At 33.3% G+C, this 18075-nt stretch overlaps 2 protein-coding genes across 6 annotated transcripts in view; both read right to left on the reverse strand.

Annotated features, from left to right (window-relative positions):
* Dmtn (transmembrane and coiled-coil domain 2 protein Dmtn) overlaps positions 1-18075 on the reverse strand; it is a 30977-nt gene that overhangs the window by 2714 nt on the left and 10188 nt on the right. The window contains exons 2-15 of one of the 5 annotated variants that reach the window (XM_077431777.1): positions 7018-8376; positions 6538-6665; positions 6276-6439; positions 5916-5996; positions 5327-5461; positions 5090-5250; positions 4942-5018; positions 4738-4868; positions 4380-4554; positions 1482-1599; positions 1294-1404; positions 1108-1215; positions 845-1026; positions 450-524 (exon numbers count right to left, since the gene is read on the reverse strand). In XM_077431777.1, the coding sequence (XP_077287903.1) occupies positions 450-524; positions 845-1026; positions 1108-1215; positions 1294-1404; positions 1482-1599; positions 4380-4554; positions 4738-4868; positions 4942-5018; positions 5090-5250; positions 5327-5461; positions 5916-5996; positions 6276-6439; positions 6538-6665; positions 7018-7314 (1943 nt within the window). In that variant the 5' untranslated portion in view covers positions 7315-8376. Of the gene's footprint in view, positions 1-449; positions 525-844; positions 1027-1107; positions 1216-1293; positions 1426-1481; positions 1600-4379; positions 4555-4737; positions 4869-4941; positions 5019-5089; positions 5251-5326; positions 5462-5915; positions 5997-6275; positions 6440-6537; positions 6666-7017; positions 8377-18075 lie in introns of all 5 variants that reach the window. The other 4 variants (XM_077431776.1, XM_077431778.1, XM_077431779.1 and 1 more) reach the window with 4 other exon arrangements.
* Positions 7669-10430, reverse strand: LOC143912617 (uncharacterized). Its single transcript, XM_077431911.1, has 2 exons — positions 10293-10430; positions 7669-8376 (listed from the first exon to the last, which is right to left on the reverse strand). Exons 1-2 carry the CDS (start codon positions 10428-10430, stop codon positions 7669-7671), a joined length of 846 nt encoding a protein of 281 aa, XP_077288037.1.

Here is an 18075-nt window from a genome sequence, read left to right on the forward strand (position 1 = left end):
TTAGAACATGATTAAATATTTTTTAATTCTAAATATATGTAAATCTTCATATCCAATGTGTCATAGATTAATTCCGTTCTCTTCTGGTTAAAGCGTTTGTTTTTAAATGTAATACGAATTGTTTTGACGTCCTATTTTTTTTTGAATACTGACAAAATACAAAAGACAATGCACATCATTATAACACAAACATTAGTAAAACAATAAAGATGATTTAACGACAACAATATGATGCAAAAGAAGAAACAAATAAAATTGAACGTGCACAAGGTTACAAAAAAAAAACCGCTCGACAAAATAAGAATCTAAAATACGATCGACTTTGAATGCAATTTTTAATTGCATTGTTATTAAATTATGATTGAACCACAATGGAAAGTTACTGTAAAATACAGCTGTAATAATTTTTTCAAGATTGTATGATATTTTGAACAAAAATGGGCACTTACGTGTGCAAAAATAGGGACTCGGATTGATGATTCTGGCCATTGTTGTTGTTATAGTATCTAGGTTTCATTTCGTCCCTGTATAATTGAATAATTAAATAATAATAAAAGAAAACAAAAAAAACTGAAAGATTTGTGATGATTTAATTAAAATAAACTAAAAAAGGAATCGTATCATTAAAAACAACACAAGCAGCATGCTTTTATAATGGACGATCGGTAAATTTATATTACATTATTCTATCACCGGCTCACGTAACTAAACATATACAAAATTATTAATGTATGTATGCAAATAATATAACAACAAAAGTGAGGTTTGATGATTAATTGGAATGATTATGAAAATACATCGATCCATTGTGAAAATGAACACTATCAATATTGATTCAAGTAACCTGGTTCTTAAGAATGGCATCAGAATCCCAGCAGCTGTAGCCACTAACAACAGAACCACTTGCAGCACGGTCAACACTACATTTATTAATTTTACAGCTAAAACTCTCGCATTAAATCCTTCTATTCCTTCTAAATTCACATACTGTTGTTGTTGCATCGCTTGATGCTCCATTTTACTAATCTATAATAAAAAAATTAAAAAACAATAAATAATATGAATATTTTCAATACAAAAAATAAGCATATACGATTTGATGAATACCTTAGTTTGACATAATTCTAACATTTCGTGTATATCACGCACTCTTTCTTCACTTTGATACTGTACTTTCTCTTCCACATCAGCGAGAGCTTGCTTTAAATTTTCCACCTAAAGTAACAAAAAAAAAAAGTTAAAATATACAGCAAATTCAAACAGATTTTTTTTTTTTAAATAATATGTATGTACCTCGTTTTGGTGTAATTCAGTGAGATCATTAATTTGTTCTTCGAGCCTTTCACATCGAAAACGCTCTTCTTGCAAAGCAGACGATAAATACGACACCTCTTGAGTTATAGTCTGTAAATATAAAAAAACCAGCTGGATAATATAAAATAATTTAAATTCTTATTTAATATTCATTTTAAAATAAGAACCTTCATCTTTTCGAAAAGATTTTCTACGTCCACTCTTCTGTCTTGTAATTCGGCTAAAATTGGTTTAACGGTGAACACTCCTTCAGCTAGATTATTTGAACCGCTTTGATTTTGATACCTTGAAACGAAAATTGTTTATTTACATACAATACAACACATTCTTATATTTAAACAATTCACGGTTCACGTAATCAGCAAACACATATCTAAATTAACCTTTAAAGCAATTTATTTTTCTAATAATTATCAGGTGGTCGATCTTTTTGTACAAATATAATATATGTTACAGTCCAAGTGTTCACTCCGGTTCGTTCATGAACATACTAGTTTATTCATACACGAACTATTGGTTTTAGTTTAAGTGCTAACAGTACTTACCGGTTGTCGCATGAAACTTTTAACTCTCAAAAAGGCCAAGTATTTAAAAGGGAAATCCTATGGAAACCACATTAAATTAATTCGGCGTGTATTTATTAATTGATCAGTAATTTATTCAGCTTTTGATTAACAAAAATAACTAAATTGTCAGTAAACATTTCGAAATTATCAGTGAGTATTCTAAATGATCAGTTTTCATATACTCAGTTATTAACCCTTTGGCTGCTACGAGGTTTTTCAATGTCCAAGCGAAAAATGCTAACATTTGTAATTATTTTGAAAAAAAATAAATATAATATTTTTTTTTACATACTTACTTCGCCGAACACTCGTAATTTTTATAATACTTTATATACATTTTTAAGAAGCAGTCGTGGACTCGTGCTCTCTCTTTCTGTCTTGCTTTTACATGCGTGCGTGCGAAAGAGATACCTACATATATACACTAAATAAGTTTTGACGATTGTTTTCCGAGGCTTTATTCTTTTCAATAATTTATTTTTAGATATCGATGTATCCTTACAACATGCGATATATTCGAAACAGGTAGCGGTCTCTCTCTCTTTCTTTCTTGGTTTTAATTGTGTACGTATGAGCGAGACACACAAGGATGCGAAGTTTCTAATAATCAAATAATTTTTCAACATGTATCATAAACATTTTGTATGCATTTCAGTTGCATTTGATTGATTGCATGAATTCGTGACCTATATAATTGAAAGCGGATTTCTATTGTTTTTTGCCATTTATTTTAACTCTGCAAAATGATATCGGACAGTGAAAGTGATGAAAGCGAAATAATAGCACCTCGCCGAGGAACTCGACAAAAATCAGCAGCTCTACTGATTCTGAAAATGAATTTATCGATAATAATCAATTCCCAAGTAATAACTCCTTATATGACATTGACAACGAACCCGAAATTTACTTTGATGATGAACCCGAAATTGAAGAGCTTTTATTTAAAAAATTGATAAATATTTATAAAGCTTGATTGAAAAATAAATATAAATACGTATATAAAAAAAATGTTTCGTGCCACTGATGCGCTGGTGGCTCAAAGAAAGTATTGAAATACGACAATTAATGACGTCAACAACGATCGTCGTAGCAATCTTCGCCGATTTCAAAACAACGATTTATCGTTGTTGTAGCAGTCAAAGGGTTAAACTAAATAATCAGCTGTTAAATCAAAATGATCGGATAATATAATGAAATGGTCGATGATTATTATATGATGATCAGTAATATCATTTAAAAATGATCATTTCGTTTTGACAACCAGAAAATCGTCAGTGTTGCTATATCGCATTATGGCTCCTAGTATAAAAAATCCTGATGAATTTTGCCACTTAGCAACATTCTTTTAATAATCTCCCCCCCTCTCCGTTTTCAACCCCCTCGGTCCTCGCCCCTCGCTCCAGATTCTCGCGTGTCTGTTGACGTTTACCTAACCTAACATAATCTTAAATGAATAAATACCGACCCTAACAATCTAATCTTAAATGAATAGGCCCAATCCTAACTTAAACTAAACTAATCTGACCTTTAAATATATAAGTGTTGGCTGCTCAGATGTTTTTTTTTGTGAAAATATTGATGAAATAAAACTTAAAAAAAAGATATTACGATGTGTTTAGATGGATATTACAGTGTGTGGACCATGAGAAGAGTGGGAATGGACAGTAGCGGGGCGACGCACTATCAGCCAACTGTCAAAAATTATAATATCACAAAAAGGATTTATTTACTGATAAAAAAAGAATTATTTACTGAACAAAAATGAATAATTTACTGATCGTTTATTATATTCTACTGATTATTTATAATAAGTTACTGATCAAGTTTTTAACTAATTTCATTTTTTACTGACCACTTTTGGAATTATAAACTAACCAAATAATTTGTTGCCCATTAATTTCCGTAATACATACATACAAAGAGGATGGGTCAAACAATTGAGAATACTTGAAACTTATGCCTAATAGTTTGTGCATGAACAAACTAATTCCTTTGTGTACCCTATAACTGGCCAGATTGGTTCGTGTATGAACAAACTAGTATGCTCACTAGAATTGTACACTTATATAAGCACGTATATTTCGATGAAATATTTTGTAAAAAAAAGGGTATTTTTTTCATTTGAGAAAACCAAGGTCTGTTTGACAGAGTAATAAAACCTATTTTTTATTGTTTTCTTTGATTATTATTAAATTAAATCGAACTGAATTATAATTCTACTATTATCTAAATTTACATAAAACCAAATGAAAATGAAATATTTTATTAAGAAACGCTAAACTAAAAAATAATGTTGACATGACAACAGTTTTTATTGAATTGTTGAAATACATATGATGAACTTTTGATATAATATAATATTTAAAATATCAGAAAATGCATATTAAAAACTATTTTGAAGAATTTTTATCGGGACATCTTAATGATTCCAGTCTCTCCTTTACAAATAAAAAATAGTCTCCAGTCTCTAAAGATTGTAATGATCATAATGCAACTTACCCAGGTATACTTTCACTGGTAACAGATGAACACTCGCTGCCCTCTTCCGAAGTCAATTTATTTTGGGAAGGATGCGGTGCTGCAGGTGTTGACTGATCGGCTCTCAACGCACCCGGCAATGTATGAGCTCCACCACTCTCACCCTCGATACGTCTACCTTCAGCCCAATTGTTACCTACAAATTCAACAAAACATCAACACACACCTGAAGACAATATACACATCATAAATATTCAAGTACATTGATAGACTATTTTACCCCGTAACTCTGGATGAGGTGCTTGTAAACAAATAAAACACAACGGTAACATAGGCGAATGTTCAATTCACTACATAACTAGAATATTTTGATACTTACGAGCTGCCATTTGATTGATGTTATCGGCGGAACCAAATTTGTTCTTAATAAGGTGAGCGAATTCCCTAGGCTTAGACATCACAGATCCTCCTAATCCAGTTATGCCGTCACGTATATTGCCGCCTACATTCCTACATGACAAAATATAATCTTAGAGATAATTCAACTACCGGAAAAATATTAAGCAATCGTATTTACACATACTTGAGTCCCTGCCCCATGTCTCGTAGCATCTCTCTGGGTTGTCTATGCGAACCTTGACCGCAACTCGATCCATGCGTCTGATAATATACATATTATTAATTTAAACGCACAATTTAAATCATATACAATACGATGCATTGATACATACCTCCCAATTTTTTATTTTTTTATGATAACCGTCGAGTTTCTTCTGCAATTGCGCTATTGAATGAGCAGATTTTTGGTTCTTCTTTTCAAACACAGCCTTTATTCTTTGCAATTGTTGTTTATCAGCATTGGCAGCTAGTTTCAAATATTCGTTTACATTATCTACACATTAAAAAATCAGCATTAGAATTTAGAGTGATTTAAAAAAAAATTCAATATTATGGGTGAATTCTAGTACCGTCTCTAAAGGTTTGTTCTAATTTTATGAGATCTTTTGTACGCTCTACTTTATTGTTTAAATGAGTTATAGCGTTTGCAGCACGCGATGATCCACTACTACCAGCTCCATCACCTTCGTCGGTTTGTGGACCACCTAAATAAAATATTTATTCATTAGCAAAAATAAATTAATAGATTATTTAAAATACAATGTAACAGATAAGTTAAATTTCATGCATATTTATATATATAAATTTAGTTACAGATTAAAATGCATGCAAGAGAAAAACAGCATATGGGTTATGGATTAATAAATTTATGGAAAATTAAAAATATCCTTGAAAACCACTGGAGAATACCATAGTTGAAATTTTCAAGATTTAAATATATTCAAGCAGTGTAATTTAAATATGATTATATTTTTATGTTATATGGTTATCAATAGTGATAAAAGCTACACAGCATAAAGTTTTTGTTAGTAAAATAAAAATCAAAGTACAAGTTTGGATGCAGTTTTAAATTAGTACGATTATTGTATAAGCTATAACTTAAAAACACTACTTTTACTAGAAAAACTATTAAAGAATTTCTATTAGTAGAGATTCAACCTTGAAAATGATCATCTTCGGAAATGAATTGACCCTGTTGAGCTAAACTGGATAAGAGAGCTGGATGATACTCGAGATGATCTAAACACCAAAGTAAAAATTAAACTACTTTTACACCTATACGTTCATTTCAATCTAAAATAATATAAAGTATATATTTCGAATAATATATCAACACCACCATTAGAAACAAACCATAAACGGCCTACGTTTAAACAAACAATATAAATATCCTACTTCATGCTTTACTTTTTCATTTAATATAACATCTTCAATGTAATTTTGTATATAACTGTCACTCGTCTAAAATGTTTCTAATGATTTATAAGAATAGCATGCAGCGAATGCAGCTATGTTTACCTCTAAATCCAGGTTGGAGAGATGAATACTCATCTCCGGAAAGTACATAAGATATATTGGCACTCTGATAACCGGACGGCAGACCAGGAGAACTAATAATTCCTCCATATTCAGCCAACGCTGACAAATTAGTGAGCAATTGTTTTTGGGGAGAATCCTCCATACTGAAATTAAATGTTTAATAAATATAATATATTTTGAAATATACACATTTACATTTTTTATTTAATTTATATTACATGTCTATAATAATATAACTTACGATCTAGCTGGTTGAATAGGTTGCATTGTCACCACTCCAGGACTAGATCCGAGATCCTTAGAATGACTCTTAGAATGATGACTTTTTTCACTGCTGTGTTTTGACGATGTTGATGCAGAAGTAGGCTCCTATAATATGATTTATGATTAAAATCTGCACAATATTATTCATATCGGTGGCATTCAACGAATGTAAAAAATCAGTTTATTGATTTTTATGTTTTATAAAACACCATTATAATATATACAACGGTGAATAAACATACATTACGATTTGGATTAAAATTCTGACATGTTTAGTTAGAGAACAAGAAAAATAAATAGATTCGTAGATGTTTTTCACACCGAAGAGAAATATAATAAACAGTTGCAACATGGACGGGATGTAGTTTATATAAATAATCTTATAATAGTTTGATTCAGTTTAAAGTATTTCACATCGCTATCAAAAAATCTCGCGTATTAAGTAATGAATACGTACTTGATAGACTGCAGATTGTATTTGGTCCACACGCAAATCTGTCAATGCTGGAGATTGGCTCCTACTGGGAAGTTTACCGCTGGTGATTACTTGTAAACTTTCTTTTTTGTTGTCTTTGGTGTTGTCGGATTCTTTGTCCTTCGAGTTGTCTTTGTTGCGATCATTATCCTTCTCTCGGCTACCTTCCTTTCTGTCTCCGGCACTGTCCTTACTTCTTTCTCTCGCACCATTGTTTTCTTTATCCCTTTGACTCTCCTTACCACTCCCTTCTCCCTCCCTCTCTCCCGCCGCCTTCATTTTCGATTTGAGTTTGGAAGGAATTTTGGCGGCTTTATTCGCAATCAATGGGGTGAATTAAATTTGAATTTTTCTCGATGATAACAGAATATTTTAATTAGTTTCATTGTCAAAAACTTTCACTTTTCAAACATCACACAATTGAACCGTAGTACAAACACATATGAACCATTAAGTATAGATTTAAATTAAAATAATTTTAATTTAGTGTCATTAAACATATATATCACAATCAATATTAAAATATGAATTAAATTTAAATTGGAATTATTTTATAAAGGGGGAAAAAATCAGTATATATTATTGGTCAATTATTAATAATGATATTACTAATGAATAAATGTGAATAAATTTTTATTGTGTTTTATTATTATTGGTGAAGACGCGCAACAACAAACATTTTATTTTATCAAATGAGGATGATTTCTGACACGGGTACAACTCTCCATCAATATGCCTCAGACATAAATTAGAGCGAATCTTAGATCCTCGTTCGGTGAACGATTCTTGATCACTGTCGCAGACTTCGGACTCGTCCGAGGCAAATGTGTACTCTTCATTCAAAACTTGCTTGGTCGGGTCGAAGCTGTAGATGACACTTTTGCGTTTTGACGAAAATCTTCTCAAATTTGTAGCGTTTTCTTTGGCACTGTGACTCCTCGTCACTTTTCGACCGCGCCTGGCAGTCGGAGCGAAGGTCTGAACGGACTTTTGACCGCCAAGAGCTCGCTCTTGCTCCTTCTTCAGATACTGCCAGCTGGCTATGATCGATTCCCTACGGAACAGCTTCTGTTCTTTCGGCGGCTGGCGAGAATCGCTCTCGGTGTAATTCAATTGACTGTCAGTATTGGCTCCGATGTATCGTACGGGTGCACGAGAACTCTTAGCACTCGAGTTGGTAGGTTTGTACAGATTATTTATGTCGTTATACGTCAGCTCAGGTCTCGGCTCAAATATACACTTGTTTCTTGTGTTTACAAATTCACCAGAGTGGATGCCTGCGTTTTGTTTGCGCACAGTCTGTTTTGACGCCGAATCAGACTTTGCTGACGATTGCTGATTCTGCAAATAATAAAGAAATAATCCATGAATAATTATATCAGTAATGCAAATTGTGACTCATACAAGTCACACAAGTGACTCATTAAAAGATCATAAAACGAATAACTGAGGTCAGAAAAACCTCAGATAACCCTCATATACAAACATACATAATTATGCAAAATATTGCATTGAAACTCTTCCTTGCAATACTATCAGAGAGAATGTAAAATTCTGCAGTTGTAAAATTGACCATGTAATTTGTGCAAACTTTTGAAGGAAAGATATGATATAGTGACCTGTTCAAATATCTACGACGCAGGTGAACCAAACATGAAACTTGATCCCTGGTCAAGGAGACAAATTAACATGTGAGGCCAGTCAATAGGTACATGTTCATATGTATGTTACTGACAGAAAATCGTTTTTAATTGTGTAATTTATTTGCGCACACAGTCACATTTCACATGATATGATCATTATCATTAGTCGCATAGGGTTACCATTTTTTAATGAACACTTATCTAACTCGCATTGATCAGGTGGGTCATTTTTTATTAAACTTTTTAGTTGGGAATAATATGAATGAACATCCAGTTATTTAATTTACTATTAAAAATGTCTATATTAATATTATTGACTCTGAAATAACAATGTGTATACTACACGGCTGGCTCTATGGGGCAGCACCTAAGGCTTAGGCCTAGGGCACAGTGAGATGTCCTCATTTTTTTTACTATAATATTGAAAAAAAAGCTCCTCTTTAACTTGAAGATAAAACATTTTAAATTCAACTTTAAGTAACAATATTATAATTTACAAGGAACGCATGAGGTTGACCGTCAAATATCAACTACTCACGAATAAAATATGCCTGGCAATAATCTGTCGTCGGTATAAATGGTTGCTTGTAATTGCATTTCAATAAAATATTTCTGAAACGTAACTTTCAACTAAATACACTTTCATTAACTTTTAAATACACTTTCATTAATTTTTAAATAAACTTTCATTAACTTTTAACATTTAATGAAAGTTTATTTTTATAAAAAACCTTTTATATAATTTAAAAAAAATGGGGGCGCTGAAAACCAAACTGTCCTGGGGGCGCCATATACCCTCGGGCCGGGCCTGTGTACACAAATACATGTGTATATGGATTTTTTGTTTATTTATTTAAAATAATTTATATGTATGAATGTATATCTAAATTAAATGATAAAAAAATTCAAGATAACAATAATGAAATAAAAATAAGAGAGGAAAAAGTAAACAAGAAAAAGAAATAACGAAATAAAAGAAAATACAAAAAGATAAAAATAGAACAGTAAAATGATAACTAAAAGAAAACGAAAATATAGAAAGAAATGAAGATATTCGAAAAGAAGAATTATAAAAAACCTTTTAAGATTAAGAAAAACATGTAGCTTGTTTTGAAAAATATTAAGGTTTTCAGAATTTGCTACATTGTTGGGAAGACTATTTCAAACTTTAACCAGATGTAGCAAAAAGAATTAAACACCCACTAGCCATACATAACAGCTGCAACTTCGTAAGTACTATATTTAAAAACCAATTTATGAAACAATTTATTAGTAAGCAATAATAAACCATTGCTTACTAGTCAAATTTTATAAATTTATGAATCGACAAAAAAAATGTTGTCTTGGCGCAATTTTTGTTTCTAGAGATGACCTTGAAAGACGGAAAATCCGCTGGTTTCAATAAAAAAAATATTTGCAGTGCATTTTTATTTGCACTCTTTAGCAATATGAATTAAAAAAAAATCTTAAAGATTTCATTATTCTGAACGCAAGCTTTCTTCCTAATGGAAATATAATACAATAATAAAAAAAAGATGCGACCTTTGAAATAAAGTACACAGCGTACTTCATATAATCATAGTGTGAATCATTCGAAATCTCGCATTTTCTCACATTTAATGTCACCGATTGTGACTCACCGTTTACAATTTTCTGAATTTCACGCACATATCGGAGCCATGCAAAAGGATCACCAATTGATAATTCGAGCTCCAATTTGAGGAAGGACGCGAAATTGACGATCTCGCACATTGGGTCAATGTTACCCAATTTCATTTTACAACACGCAGACTTGTATTGACCTCTGCGTTCAATCACACCGCATTACAGCAGCGAGCGAGCCTATGACGACTATACATCCATATGTACATACATAGGTTTAGCATAAATAAATAGCGTAATTGAATAAGGTCAGTGGTGTGGGACGTCTATCTCCTCGGGATCCATCCACTCGTTAACCTGACACACATCAGCGGTCCCGGTGATCCAACAAACGATCCCGAGAGCGTCTCATTCCGGAGTCATTTGATTCGAATTAAGCCGAGCATTAGTCACCAGCCCGCATCGGTATACATATACCTACATACATATAATACATAGTATGAAAACACTCATATAGAGCCCTTAGACTTTAGAGAACATCGTATTCTCTTTTTATTTTTTATTCAGAGCTAACTTTTCCGTTTTCTCCAACGTTTTCTATCTATAATTCAGAGATTGCTTAAAATGTTAAATTCTACTATTTATATATGTATGTACATTGGGATGAATGTTTGTTCGTTATGCAAATCTACAGTTTCCAATTTAGAACCACAAAATTGTAAGGTATTTTAATTTAGACAGCAGACATTTTATTTTATTCTATTCAATCAATCATGCACAATGCGACGAGTGTGCTATACAGATTAATAATTATTAATTTCTAGTGTTTTTACCCGTCTTCGCTCGGTATTTATAAACCGCTTAAACATGACCAATATAATAGTTAACATTTTATTAAATTTATTTGAATAGTTTTATTTTATTTAAATTAATTTGAATATTCATTTGTTTTTCTATTACATTGAATGTCACGGATTCTACGAACCAAACAAACAAGTCTCTTTCGAAATTATATATTAGATATATTTACATTAAACAGGACATCTATAGTCAAATATTGTATGGACAAATTTGCAGCATTTATACAAATCAGCGAAAGTCAAAACGCTGAATAACTCGAATTTTTACGCGAGAAATAGGAGAGGGATGGCAATTGGTTGGGACCGTTTCAATGATATTAGACAAATTGGCAAACTCCAATAGGAAACGATCGACCTTGGAGTCACATATCAAGATATGGTTCTATCTGGCCAGCAGCACACACCAGGGATAGAACCCGTGACCACACAATTGAAAGCGTTACATGCTAACTATTGATCTATGCTGCTAGTTGAAAGAGATCGGAGTAACAATGAGCAATTAGGCTAATAAAATGTATTGAAAATGGAAAAGTTGAAAAAGTATGATATAATGAAGTGGCAGTGGGTGGTAAATGGACAAAGGAAGTGTTTGAATGGTATTTAAGAGGACGCAGAAGAAAGCGAGGAAGGTCGATTAATCGTTAGGTGAATGAATTATTAATAGACTAATAAAATAGGCGAGAAAAAAATCGGAGACTTTTATCCAGCTGTTGATAAAAAAAATCTGATGATGATATGCGAATGAAATTTATTATGGGTAGAAGAGGATGAGATTGGAAGGTAGGAGTTGTAACCCGAACAAAACTTTTAAGCAAAGTTATACATACAAAATACTTCAGAGAAAAAATGTTTCAATGCTTTTAAAGAAACACACTTTCTGCAAAAGAAAATCCAAAACCAAACATGTACATATTACTTTTTATTAAATTTAAAAAAGCCAATAAAGCCTTGTTCACTCTGCGGGACAGTCTCACAACACCCATAAAAATTACAACATATTTTGTCACATCTACATACATAGTATATGTACATAGATCTGGATTAACGAAAACACGTCACAAACTAATCTCCAATCGCTGTCGATTAATAACATTGCAAAATTAATTACAAACACGCCAAATCCACTTATAAATAAGGGATTTTCACACGTGGCGACTACTTCAGATTACTACAGTTTGAAATAGGGAAGGATATTGTTCACAAAATATTATATATATTGAACGTGGGTACGGTTATGTGTACGACCCTGCCGGCACTAACAATCGATAAGATTAGTGTGGCTCCGACACCCCACGATTCCGAACAAATCATGAGTTCAAATCACGCTCTCATATGGACAATCATCAATTCGATTTTGATCGATTCGAAGAATGTATGACCAGGGCCGTGACCTGGGTCGAGACCGCGAAGGGCATACGTCGTAGTACGCCTACACAACTGGTTCAAATTATGCCGTTCCGTTCAACTGTGACGCATTATTTTATATGTATGTATGTAGCTGCATATGGACATGGTGCATGCATAAATATGTACATATATGCGAGAGCTTCGAAGGGACTCCAACAAAGTAATATCTTCTTATTCTTGGGCGAGAAAGTTGGAGCAAACAGATACGTGTAGACCATTGTTTATGTATTGTACAAGTTTCAATATTGAGTTTAATAATAAGTGCAGAGACTGGCTTCTTGGAATCCGCAAGAGTGTATTAAATACACCAGATCTAAAGCAACTCTAATTCTATTACCACTTATGTACATAGATGTATGATTGGATTTTCATAGCAAAGTTTCATCTGTAAAAATCAATTTACATGCATATATGAAACTATGACGGGACAAAATAGTTTTGCATATTATGTATGTGAACTCCTTTGTTCTATTGTGTTTTTACATACAATATTGAGAATAGTGTATTTATGTCTGTATGTACGTACATATATGAGATTCTGATATAAATTGATTATTATTAATGAATAAAATATGAGCACTTATTATAATTTGTAATATGTAAAATTAATTCAAGACGTTTTTTTTATTAAAGTTTTTTTCATACATAGATTCACATATGTATTATTATGAAAAATAAAATAAAAAAATTAATATGAATAGAACGTGCCTTTAAGAACACACAGCGTATTCTAAAAGGTGTTACGACAAAACGTCTAACGACACAACGTCTACGACAAAATGGACATTTTGTCCGTAGAAGTTTTGTCGTGGAACCATTCTAAAAGTACTCTATGAAATATCTAAGTAAAGACTAATGGTAAGAACACGCTCAAAAATATGGCACGGGATGCGTAGCTGCGATAAGCGAGCCTTCCGTCTCATTATTAATTCGTACAAAACTATTAGTTCGACAAGTTTCTCCTACATTTATTAAAATATGGAAATCATCGATCACTGTCAAAGACAGTGGTGGCTCGTCAGATGTTGTCTTTCTCCTCCACAAAGTCGTTCTTATGTGTGCGAGGAGTGTTTCGTAGGAGCGCCAACGCTTTTCGGAAACACTGCTCACGCACATGCAATTATGGACTGTGCGATAGAGATACAACATCTGACCAGCCGGCACTTGTCAAACCTTTGTCAATACAAAGATAAAAAATCACCAAAAACACTCCAGGGGGTGAGGTTTGCTTAGAGATGCGAAGGTATAGATTTGAAGTAGCAGCTTTTTTGTTGAGAAAAACTAGCCAAAAAAGTACCTACCTCTCCGTGTGTTTTACCTTTAAGGTGAAGAGTATAGGATTGGCAGATTGTTTGAATACAAAACTTCAACTCGAATGGAATTGTTTCCTAATTGGCCAAAGATTCGGATTGAGAAATAGTATTGTAATTCCGATCCAAATTAAAATGGAGAGGAGGGAGTAAAGATGAGATGAGAAAGTAACTCGGGAGCATTTGCATCAAACAGTAGAGTAAACTGGACTATGACTCATACGCTGTGAGCATAATATCATAGATGCATACAGTAGTAAACAAATATGGAAGTAAAAGGTCATTGGATCAGGTGAATGCGAGAGCCAAGTAACTTATGAATGTATAGTTGAAAAACTGAGTTTCAGTTTGCTTACGTTGTACGTACATATATGTACAGTTGGATTAACACAAAGTCGTATGCAATACATTTATAATTCTATGCATACATATAATACGTTCAAACATGGAACAAACATTCTAGAATACAACTGACGAATATAGCATGTATAAACTTTGCTACCAACACCTTAGCTGTCAAAAGTAATATCGTTCGTGGCTCGAATTGAGCACACATTTGCTTAATAGAAAAACCGTCGGTAATCATTTTGCCTAAAAATTCGTCTACATTAAAAAAATCATTACACGCCACATTATCTGGTTTAGAGAAAAGTGACTAAACGACAGCGAAAGTGTGCCGCGGGCCAAATCGCAGCTGCAAAGTCTACATGTAATTTTGACAGATGTTCCATTGACTTTCGCTCTGGTCGATGGATGGCACAGCCTAGGACGGGAAATAATACTGGGTCCAGGGGTCAAGGGATCTTTATCTCACAGACATTCGAAACAGTGCAAGATGGGCGAAGTTCAAGTAGCACGAGCATTTCGCGTGGACGGAGAACTTGGCTCGAGTGGCCCAAAAAGAAGAGGAAGTTGGTGCCAACTAAAGAAAAAGACTGAGAAAGTTGACAAAATTTGCAATATAACGCAACATTGTTATATTTCTCACTGTTGCCAACTATTACCAAGCTGTACAAAAAGATTGTTTTTTTTTGTAATCGCACAAAAAGTTGTAATTGTTAAAACTTTTTTACAAAACTACGTCCACAAATTGAACCTCGCTATATAACTTCACGGCGATATAAAAAAACTGATAGTACTCTGTAATTACCACCTTTTTAAAATTATCGAAAATGTTGTATTAAAAGCATTTTCCTCTCTTATCTACTTCCTTCAGAGGTCAACAGAGGTGACTGACAGTTACATAAATATGTAGACACAGAGTGGTACGCTGAACGTGCTTTTTTTATAGTTTTGCACATAATATACAAAAAAACCGCTGCTAGGTCAAATCTGTATTGTCGCGCCTCTTCGCAAACCTCAACCTCTGTAGTATTTACGGTGATATTTTATCATTGTATTGACATAGGTTTTTACAGTAATCGATAATGGTGATTCCCATATTTGAAGATATATAAGAGAAACTGATAAAATTGTACGAATTAACAATGATATGAAGATACAACCATCACAGCTAGAAACTACGAGCGCATCTAATGCCGCACTTGAAAGTGTATTCTTACCATAAGGGTGCAGACACATATGTACATAGTTGTAATGCGGCGTTTTTTTAAATAGTTTTGCACCGTTAGCACGCCTGATCTATGCTATGGCGATCCATGCCAAAACACACCCTCAGAAGTGTTTTTAGTGATATTTTATCCATGTATTGACATATGTTTGACAGTGGTCGATAAAATTGATTTAGATATTTTTTACGGCTTAATTTTTTGTATATAAATACAAACAATTTTTCAAATATAGCGGTACATAGAATATAAATAGACATCTATTGAGTAAAAAAAAATAAATAGATAAATTTGCGATAAATACATTACGCAGGTAGCTTTTTTTATAAGATTCAAAAAATCCGAGATGCTAAGAGGAGGAGGGTATATTGGATACGCCACAACAATTAAGCTTGAAAAATCGGAAAATTTTAGCAGAAGACGGTCGAGCTGTGTTTTTTTTAATAACCACAAGACCTCGCCTGCTGCGTATTTGGCCGGGACTTGAGCCCACGACCTATCTACTGGTATGCAATAGCTTTACCAGTGCGCTAAGCTATGGCTTTTTGAAGAAATGTAACAGAAACTTGTCGAAATAATAAGATCGTACGAATTAGCAATGACATGAAGACACGCCCATTCACAACTGGAGTCTACCTAGGCACGCCGTGCCATACGATTCCGTGTTTTCAGAAAGATAGACGCAATACTTGAAATGAAATATTACCTCAAATTTTATCAACAAGACAACACTAAAACCTTTTCCATGCGAACGAACGTCGGCTGTCAACGCGCGGATTTTGGATGCTCATATCCGCTCCAGCAATGGCTTCAATGTAAAATCAGCCTCGGTACATAGAATTTAACATGTCAGCAGGAGTCAAGCCCTTGGCAATCACCCATTGCGTTCATACACACACATACACCACTCATTGGAGTAACACAACACAGTTAACCGACACTCAACGCAAGGCAATTTACACAAAACGACAAGTTGCCACAGTTGAAAATGTACATAAATACAATTCTAAACGGAAGAAAAAACATACGAGAACAAAAGGCAACACGCGCATACATACATACATATATAGATACAAACACAAACCACTTACGAAACGTAGAACAAAAGGGAAGCCAAAGTATGCATATTATTGCGACGCGCGCGCGTTCAGAATCGAAGACGAGGCTCGTCCTCGTCCGTTCCTGGTACGCATTGTGACATATTCGGTCACACCGACAACCATCCATCCATCCATCCATCGATATGATCGTCTTCATCATCAGCCATCGCAGTCGACTTCGACCATGATCTTCCAATCCACCGAGGTCGTCGTCGTATCATATGACACGCGCTTGTTTACAGTAAACAATGCAAATATCGTTAAGCTAAAAGTGCATCCGTTGTGTCACCAGTAGCCACTAATGTATGTACATACGAATGCATTTACGAATCTGATAACTTCGTAAGATATAAATGTCACTGTGTGTGACTCACAAAGCAAGTCGATTTATAAAGCAGTCAACGGCTCGTAGCACTTTCACTACTACGAAAATACTTCTATGGAATTTTTTTTTTTGAACACTTTCAAACGACGCAAAAGCTCCGTTTTGCTACAAGAACACCCCAGTCGGATTATATTTGCACAAGTCGACAAAAGAGTAGGAGTAAATGACTCAATTGAAGGACTAGTCATAAGAGCCAAAGGATGCAGCTGCAAGTATGCATGTAGGAGTGAATGTATTGTAAAGTATGAAGATTGCATCTCTACAATAAGTATAATAAAACCTTGTAATAAAAAGAATTCAATCCACATGAGTAATATTATTTCGATTACTACAACTTCTATATATACATATATTTTTTGTGCAATAAAAAATGAGTGAAAAAACCATTCTTCTGATATATAAAACTGAAATGGTCTGTAATTCGTTTCTGATTGGCGCTCGTCAAAGTCATTTCTGATTGGCTGGATTGGTCAAATACGTTTGTGATTTGGTCGGTCGTTAAATTTTTTTTTGTCGATTCAAATATATATCAATTTGGTAAAAAAAAAAAAAAAACAAATAAACATTTTTTTCGTGGTTTTCATTTACTTTCCATTTACCGAGCGAAGCCGGGTAGCACCACTAATATAATATATAGTAAGAAAAAATGCAGCAATATACAATTGATTACTTTTGTAGTCAAAATATAATACAAATTCACTACTCGTATGTTTTATTTAATTTTTTTATTCAACCAGTCATGCACACTCATTTTACAGATCGCTCCAATGCGAATAGTGTACTATACTGATAAGAATTATCAATTATAAATAGATAATTATTAATATGCATTTTACATTATACACGACATTTATGGACAAATTTGCAGTATTTATTTAAATCAGCGAAAATTCGAGATGCTGAATAACTCGCATTTTTCGAGGGATAAGACAGGATGCCAATTTTTATTGAACCGTTTCAATGAAAATCAGATAAATTGGCAAACTCTGATAGGAGTCACATATCCAAAGTCTGGCCAGCAGCAACCAGTGGGATCAAACTCGTAACCACTTTATTCGAAAGCATTATATGTCTATGCTGCTGGTTAAGTTGAATCACTTTTGCACAAATGCATCCAAACAGTAATTATATTATATTGAATTTCCAAATCGGAATATAGAAAATC

Source organism: Arctopsyche grandis, chromosome 6 (assembly GCF_051622035.1).
Source record: "Arctopsyche grandis isolate Sample6627 chromosome 6, ASM5162203v2, whole genome shotgun sequence".
In the NCBI taxonomy this organism is placed as follows: Eukaryota; Metazoa; Arthropoda; class Insecta; order Trichoptera; family Hydropsychidae; genus Arctopsyche; species Arctopsyche grandis.

Excerpts from the sequence above, each read along its gene's own strand:
- LOC143912617 (XM_077431911.1), bottom strand. The coding sequence starts at position 10,430 with ATGTGCGAGATCGTCAATTTCGCGTCCTTCCTCAAATTGGAGCTCGAA. Across the intron at positions 8,377-10,292 it reads CACAATCGGTGACATTAAAT|AATCAGCAATCGTCAGCAAA; the intron begins GTGAGAAAATGC and ends TATTATTTGCAG.